This window comes from Helicoverpa zea, chromosome 15, assembly GCF_022581195.2.
Source record: "Helicoverpa zea isolate HzStark_Cry1AcR chromosome 15, ilHelZeax1.1, whole genome shotgun sequence".
Lineage (NCBI taxonomy): Eukaryota > Metazoa > Arthropoda > Insecta > Lepidoptera > Noctuidae > Helicoverpa > Helicoverpa zea.
This window is the reverse complement of record NC_061466.1, coordinates 1,852,737-1,861,589: the sequence shown is the minus strand read 5'-3', so window position 1 is coordinate 1,861,589 and position 8,853 is coordinate 1,852,737. Positions and strand designations below refer to the sequence as shown.

The window sequence follows — 8,853 nt, the reverse complement described above, 5'->3', positions numbered from 1 at the left end:
CAGACCAAAGCAGACATTGCAGACGATAACATTTTTATTAAAGTGTACTTAAAAGGGCTTATTTTTAAATATAAAGCCGCATTAGGCTCACAGCTCTTTGCATCAAAATATGAGCTGCGTGATACACTTTTCCAAATGAGAGATTTATTTGGAGAAGTACAGAGAAATTTTATCAATTTGCCTGTGGTTCCACCAATGATTGATGATAGGAAATACTCTATGAAATATGAAAGAAGTACTCCGTGTACACCTAGTAATACACAATTAATTTCTAGCATGACGAAAGAAGTGCAGCCGAGCAAAGACATGGAGATGAGAGAGAAGGAGATGGAACAACACGATGAGGAGCAGAACGTGGAGCTGGTGGAATTCCATGCGATTGGATCGGAAGTAGAGTATAAGTCTGGTGAGACCGGTCCATTTATTAATGTTCTGATTGCTCAACAGGAGTTTAGGGTGTTAGTGGACACAGGAGCTTCGATCTCTTGTGTATCTGAGGAGTTTGCAACAAAGCTCGATATTCAATATATCAAAGAGAGCACGAAGAATTCTGCTACGACAGTCTCTGGTGCTAATTTAACAATTTTAGGAGAAGCATCATTGAATTTATTAATAGATTCTTGTTTTTTCAAGCAGAAGTTTTTGGTTATAAAGAATATTCAACAAAATATAATTCTTGGCCGAGATTTTCTCTCTAAAAATGATTGTTTGATAGATTTTTCTAATAATTATTTAATTTTGAAAAGGAGTTTTGTTTCGAAATTTATTGATATTGATACTTTAAGAAAAAAGGTGTCAGTGTCAATACTGACGGATAAGGATGGATAAGGATCACCATAGTGACACAAATAATGACAAAACGACAGATGACATTGGCGACAAATTAAATAAAAATAATTATATTTATTTTCAAAATAAACTAAAAGTAAATAATATTCGAAGAAAAGTTTTGCGAAAGCGACGTAAACGTATGGTTTTGAAGTCTAGTCAGACTTCTACATCATCAAAGGTGATAAACAATAAGAAGTTTGTAGATTCTTGTTATTGTTATCGGAAAAATGTTAAGAAAAACAATGAATATCATCATTTTTATCCTTCAGGGGGGAGGATAGACACGCAGCACAAAAAACAGATACAACTGCGTAATATGAACAATAATTTAGGGTTTCTAAATAAACAAAATGTAAATAAATATAAATATAGGAAACATTGTGATTGACTTATAGTTTTTATAATACGTATTTTATAATTACATGTTACCTGGAACGAGTGGTACGAGCATTGCCGGTGAAGGGATTGAAGGTGAGCTACTTCATCTTCGTGAGAAGATGATGTCCACGGCAGAGCTACTTCATCTTCAATATGAAGGAAGATGAAGATAACCAATGTGGTCAAGCCTGTGTTATTTTTATAAGTTTTTTTTTACATTGCTCTGTAAATCTGATCCCAAAATTATTATCTGATTTGGTTTTGAAAAAAAAATATTTGGATGGTGAATTGAGGTTGAGATCAACTTCGCAATAAGGGGCATAGCCTCGCGAAGAGTGTTTGCTTGACACAATGGTTTCTGCCGAAGATTTATGATCCCTATATTTGATTTATTTATTATTTAATATTCCAAAATTGTAAAAAAAATAATTATTGGGTAAGATGTTTAGTTGTATCACGTTAGGTGAGAAACTTTGATAACGGTGACTTATCCCTTCATCTGACACGTTAGCGTCCGGCGAAGTTGTAAGTTGTCAATACAGAGCTTTTCTTCGCTTGAAAAGTAATCCCTTCAGGACGGGTGTTCACTTTGAATATCCTTTGCTATTAGAAGCACGTTTCGAGGCTTTTTGCGTGGTTTTGCCGCGAAAAAGTTCACGATAACATGTTTTCTTACAGTGCAGTTTGGCACACTTAAGTAAATAACTGACATGTTATTGTAAACTATCCCGTTGTGAGGGACGTGTTTTAATTTCCACGCATAGGTCAGTTTTCGGTTAGATGTAGGTAGGTAACATTTGTATGATTGTCCGCCTATAGTTGCGCTTTTGTGATAAAGTTTCCACTTTATCCTAAGGGCGTAGCTCGTGTAACGTAGTTAGAAACTCTTTCATTTGTAAGGTTTTATTCGTTAGATATTTTTGATACTGACCGGGCAATCATTTCAAATGTATTCGATTTGTTCCATAGAATAAGTTTTTATATTGAAGTGTGTCACTTCACCTCTCGAGCCCAAGCAATAAACGTCGTGATATCGAATCAGTTTTTCATTTTGAGCAAGATAATTGGTCCTGGTATAACAATACCTCTTTATGTGCTCTGGTATCCTAGTACTCATGATTCAATGGCCAAATTATTAAAGAAAAGAAGTTATATTCGAATTTAATTCATAATTAAAAAAAAATACATATTTTTTGCATATTCCTGCCTATTTTATTTAATGGATTGGTCGTGTTATTTTGCATATCGATATTAAACAAATGCAAAGTTCCTGCAAGTTTAACTATACCTATGATTATTATAACTCATCACTCAAGTTACTTATTTATCCTTCTTTAAAATTACAGCCTTAATAAGTTCAAACTTTCTGCAAACTATTAAATTTTCAAACATGGTTCCATAGTAGGTACCGAACCTGACTAGGAGCTGATAGGAGCTCATAAAATTGATAGCAGGATTTGTCCGGGCACGCTTTGTATGACGCATCGAATGTTAGTGACGTCATAGGTTATAGTAATCGCCCTATTAGTTTAGAGACGGGTAAACTTATTGAAGACTTGTTTTGTAAGCATGTTTGGATAGTGTGTATGTTGTTGTAGATGTAGATAGTTCATGTGAAAATTCTTAGAATTCTGGTAGAGATGTGTCATTTGGACAGGTTTGTGAGTAATATATGAAAGTGTGGCAAAATAAAACTAACGACAATTAGTCCCCAGGCCGGCGAACAAATTTTTTTTTGATACGTATACATTTAAGACTTTGTGAGTGCCTTCCTTACGATGAGTCCGACAAACTTTTCGAATGCGCAAATTTTGGTGCCGCTGCGTTTTTTAATGCTTGACTCCTGAAATTGTCGATATGACGTCACTATGGCTCTTCGTACATACACGTTTCATTTTTTGAGATTCGTTTAATAAAGTTAACTAGAGAATGGTGGTCAACTTGTCCGATAAAGATCGTGCTGCATTTGGAGTGTCCACCATCCTGAAAATGTCGGTATGACGTCACTCCGACTCTTCTTACATACACGTTTCATTTTTTGAGGTTTGTTTAATAAAGTTAACTAGAAAATTGTGGTCAACTTGTCCGATAAAGATCATGCTGCATTTGGAGTGTCCACCATCCGAAACATGTCGATATGACGTCACTGTGTCTCCCCATACATACATGTCGGACAAATACAACAATGATAGTTAATACTATTCTTATTGCAAATATCGACTTGTCCGACAAATGTAGTGAGTCAAATAGTCAGTTCGACAAGAAAATGAGAAAAAAATATTACAACTGGAAGAAGTTTATTCTTTTTGTCAATTTCTGACTTAAATATTCACGTGCATTATTTAAGTATATTAAATTGGCATACTACTTACCAATTTTAATTACTATTTTAGAAAAAGTAGCCTGACTAAGACGTATTGTTGATAGTTTATATTATGTTAAGGAATAATATCCCACATCTATTAATGGACTATATATCAATCAAAAGGTCTTTTTAAGTGCAACATTTTGTCTCAACATACCACTTATCAATTCTTAGTATTTTAGAAGATATAGCCCAAATAAGGCGTATTATCGATAGGTTTTAATATGTTAGGGAATAATGTCCCACCTCTAGGTATGAACCATATGTCAATCGAAAGATCTTTTTTCTATATTCCGTCTTAACATACCACTTACCGATTCTTAGTATTTTGGAAGACATAACTGACCTAAGGCATATTATTGATACTTTACATTGTGTTAAGGAATGACATCTCACTTGAAGTTATGAGCCATATTTCAATCAAAAGATCTTTTTAAGCGCAAGGTTGTATTAGCATAACTCCGACAAATTGTCAGTACTTTAAAAGCTACAGCTTTTCTAAGACTATATTATCGGTAGGTTCTGTCAAGCTTATCCATTACTTCTTTAGTAACAAATTATATATTATTTGAAAAACCTTTCCAAATGAAACATTTCGTGTTAACATACTTCTGACAAATTGTTAGTAGTTTAGAAGCTAGAGCTTATTTAAAATTATAATTATTGATAGATGTTTTCAATTAAATAAATCCCATCTCTAGTAATGAGTTATACATAATTCAAAAGACGTTTTAAAATGCAACATTTCATATTAAAAAAACTTCGGCGAATTGTTAGTATTTCAGAAGCTAGAGCTTATATAAGATTATTTTATCGATAGGTGTTTTCGAGTTAATAAATCTCTCCTGTAGTAATGACACATATATCATTCGAAACGACTTTCTAAATGCAACATTTACTATTAACATACTTCACACCAATTGTCAGTACTTTATACCAAATCTTAAAATATATCTGTTACCGGCCGAACCCGATTTTAGGACAAACCAGTTTTGCCTAGGCTCAACTAGTTCTTCCTATAGGCGTTAGGATTAACTAGTATAGCTACTTATATCAGGATCAACTAGTTTTGCCTAGCCTAAACTGGTCCGTCCTATCGGGCTTAGGACAAATTAGTTTGGACTAGGCTCTACTAGTTAATCCTAACGCCTATAGGAAGAACTAGTTGAGCCTAGGCAAAACTGGTTTGTCCTAAAATCGGGTTCGGCCGGTAACATATCTATATTTTCCGGACGGTGGACACTCCATATGCAGCATGATCTTTGTCGGACAAGCTTACCACAATTTTCTAGTTAACTTTATTTAACAAATCTCAAAAAATGAAACAGGTATGTACGAAGAGTCGTAGTGACGTCATACCGACATTTTCAGGATGGTGGACACTCCAAACGCAGCACGATCTTTATCGGACAAGTTGACCACCATTTTCTAGTTAACTTTATTAAACGAATCTCAAAAAATGAAACAGGTATGTACGAAGAGTCATAGTGGCGTCATATCGACATTTTCAGGATGGTGGACACTCCAAACGCAGCACGATCTTTATCGGACAAGTTGACCACCATTTTCTAGTTAACTTTATTAAACGAATCTCAAAAAATGAAACGTGTATGTACGAAGAGCCATAGTGACGTCATATCGACAATTTCAGGAGTCAAGCATTAAAAAACGCAGCGGCACCAAAATTTGCGCATTCGAAAAGTTTGTCGGACTCATCGTAAGGAAGGCACTCACAAAGTCTTAAATGTATATGTATCAAAAAAAAATTTATTCGCCGGCCTGGGGACTAAATAATATTACAATGCTTACTTTCTTTGAAATAAATCCCTTAATTTGGTGATGATCATCATTGTCATTTGTGACCATGTAAATATAATTATAGTGGACACTAGCTTTACTTCATGAAGACAATATTGCCCAATCGCCATTTTGACTTTAAAGTCCTGTTACTACTTAGCTCTGTTACAACCAGTCCCCCGCTCTCTTACTAATGTATTAATGACACGTTTTGGTATACTTCTAATTTTGGGTTTCAATAGTCTTACGTAACAACAACTTAAATTACTCTCGATTTTCCTTCGCCCATTTGAAACCAGCCCTACAGGAAAATCAGATAAAGCATTACTACTTAATTGCAACTTAACTGTCAAACAACACAAAAGCATTTCAGATCCAAGATTAATTCGTTAACTTAACAATAGTGGTGACTGGTATTCTCACTAATAGTATCGTCAATTAAGCTCTCTGCGTCATAGTATAGGTAAGTAACAGAAGGCTTGTAAGAATCTAAATTACTATTATGTCAAACAGAAGTTATTAGAACATTATCTTCTTGGTGTAAGTTATTGTAGTCCTCAACTTACCTACCTACATAGTCAAGTCTGACCTTCGTAGTTATTGCACTGTCGATAAAACAATGGATATGTATAATTTTGTACTTTTGGTGTCATCTATCTTAAAAGAACGTTTAAGAATTGGACTTTGCTAAACTAAAAAATACAAACAAACGAAATGAGAACATTCTCCTTTTGGGTAGCTGGTTAATAATAAAATTGTGAACCATTATGGACCAAAACAGTGTGGACATTCTTGGAAAATCCAAGACGACATAAAGTGGATCTTCTGTGTTACCTAATCCAACGATTACTTAGAGTGATTTTAGTGGAGAACAACGCCTTAACGACTTGCAAAGTTTGGCACGTAAGGCCGGACGCTGGTGAGCCTAACAACTGCTCGAGATTGATGCTCACACCCTCACAAGTTTTGCTACAGGCTCTTAACATGTATTTACTATAACTGTCCATACTAATATTATGAGGAAGAGAAACTTTACATTAATTTTATCTTTTATTCCAAATATTATAATAATTTTCAAAGGTATCTATGAAACTATAATACATGATTTACATTAAAAATTAAAACTATCTAAACGATATTTAGAAACTTACAATTATAACCTACAACTAAAGATCTAAATAAAAATATAAAGATCTTTATATTTAAAACACTCAGTAGATTCGTTTATCATCATCATCCTCCGAGCCTTTTTCCCAACCGTGTTGGGGTCAGCTTCCAGTTTAACCGGATCCAGCTGAGTACCAGCGCTTTACAAGAAGCCTATCTGACCTCCTCAACTCAGTAGATTATCATGAAGCTTTATTCTTTGTTTAACCTGTAGCTTTATTCTAGGCTTATGCTACACATTTTCATATGTTTAACAAACATTCATACGTACAGAGCAAACAAAGAACCTCTTTTTTTAAGTCGGTCAAGAGCCATACCTGTTCTATACACCTCTCTCTTACAAACATCTCAACTTACGATCTAAGTTCCTCTTACACTTGCACTTAGAACTTGCCCACCTCAATAGCATATGCAAATAAGTTGACATCAAAAATGTTTGGAACTTACTCCGTGTGAACAGGGCTTCAAACTTCCCCGGCCTGACAAATGGCGGGAACTTGCTTTATGATTTTTTATTTGTAACCTTCAAAAAATATGAGGATGTGTTATTGTGTTAAGTATGTTATACCAACAGGGGAAAATCTAAACATAGTGTTTAAACACTGGTTGATAATGATGGTTATACTTTTAGTAAGTAGGGTCTTCTGAGAAAAGTGAGTGCAAAATCTCAACCACTTTACCAGGAACTCAATATTATGAGCCCGAAATCAGGATACGTCCCAAAATTATAAAACACAACTGATGTTAAAAGAGGCAAAGAGGAGAAAGTAGTAAAAATAAGATACATTATGCAACTTTCACATAAATAGTGATAAAAACAAAACGAATGTTTATCTAGCAGTACCAGACTCCTTTATAGTTAGTAAATGCTTAGTTGTTAGCGTATGTTTACATCTGAATACATATTATATTATGAACTTACTTGTTGTTCGTTATATCTTCGCAAGTCCACTGAACTCGAAAGTTTTCTTGTTAAGGCCCGACGACAGCTAGAGTGGACTTTTAACAGGACCTCCACCTTATCATGATAGCCTGGTAACTGTGAAAAAATGTTAATGGAGATTTTATAAATACACTTTAAGTAAAGAAGTTTTGATAAAAAATTAACTAAAACTGTAGAATGTTATTAAAATTTAACTTGACAAAGTCATGAAAAGATCATGGTATCTTTTTATTAATGAAATAAGTAAAACTACATACCTGTATTGGTTTAAAATTAGCGATCAAAAACGTAGATAGCAAATGAAGAACCAAACAAATCCAAAGCAAAATATCCATCGAATCGAAACTAGCAACGAAACAGAAGCAGCGAAACCTCGATCCGTCTAAATAAACCCCCTCACTTGCATATCGGTTTCCATAACAGCCTCCATGACTTTACCAAAATAATCACAATAAAAGCAAAAATCCATCAGCGTAGTTGCATTCGTTCGTCGTCGGCCGTCACAATCCGAGGCGATTATAGAGATTTCCATTTTGCGCGAAACTTGAAAATCTCAACAAAAACCGTAGCCGCGTTATCTTCCCTACATCTCGAATTGTTTTCGCTTGCGGCTTATCTACGTCCTTTGTGTTGGTTATAAATTCGTTTTCTTTGCTTTCCACGGAGAGCCCACAATGCCATTTCTGTAGATTACCTCGCTTTTTATTCGGGATATCAATTTTGGATGGCCTTTTTTCTTCGCGAATCTCGTGTTGACTTTGTGATAATGGTTTATCTGCGCCCTTTGCGAGTGATAAGTTTCATGTTAATTACGAGGTAAATGTTTTGGTGGGCCCTAAATTGTTTTGTCATGGTTTGTTTGGGGTTTATGGCAATAAAACACAAGCGGCTTATGGTGTAACGCGTATTTGAGATATATTATTTGGAAGATGTTGTCTCCAAAATGTACACATTGAAAACATTTGTGATATTCCGAATTTAGATTAAGTTTTATTTGTATTTAATTGGCGGCAGAATTAGATGAACTACTTAAAGTTTCTAAGACGTCAAATTACAAATTTCTCTTCGAAATAAAGGTTTACTTTAGTCTAGATTTTGAGTGTTATCCTTCAAACTACTTAGAGTACCTAATTTAAAATCAACTTTAAATGTATATAAAGGACAATATCAGTTTTATACTTTATTTGTGTGTCTGATCCACAGAAATACTGATAACTCCAAAAATAACCTACCACGACGCTGTACAATCATTCTAGAAATTAAATAAACTCCGTATGAAAAAAACTGAAATAGAAATAAACGATTCACTTACTACTCTTACTAGTCGATTATCCAGGAAGGCAAACAAATAACAACACAAAGAAACATAACA

The 8,853-nt window shown here is 34.4% G+C and overlaps 1 protein-coding gene across 1 annotated transcript in view; it reads left to right on the top strand.

Moving 5' to 3' along the window:
* The first annotated feature begins 276 nt into the window (after positions 1 to 276).
* Positions 277 to 8,853, top strand: part of LOC124637199 — a 33,286-nt gene continuing 24,709 nt past the window's right edge. The window contains exon 1 of the mRNA XM_047173558.1: positions 277 to 406. Within this exon, the coding sequence (XP_047029514.1) occupies positions 277 to 406 (130 nt within the window). The remainder of the gene's footprint in view (positions 407 to 8,853) is intronic.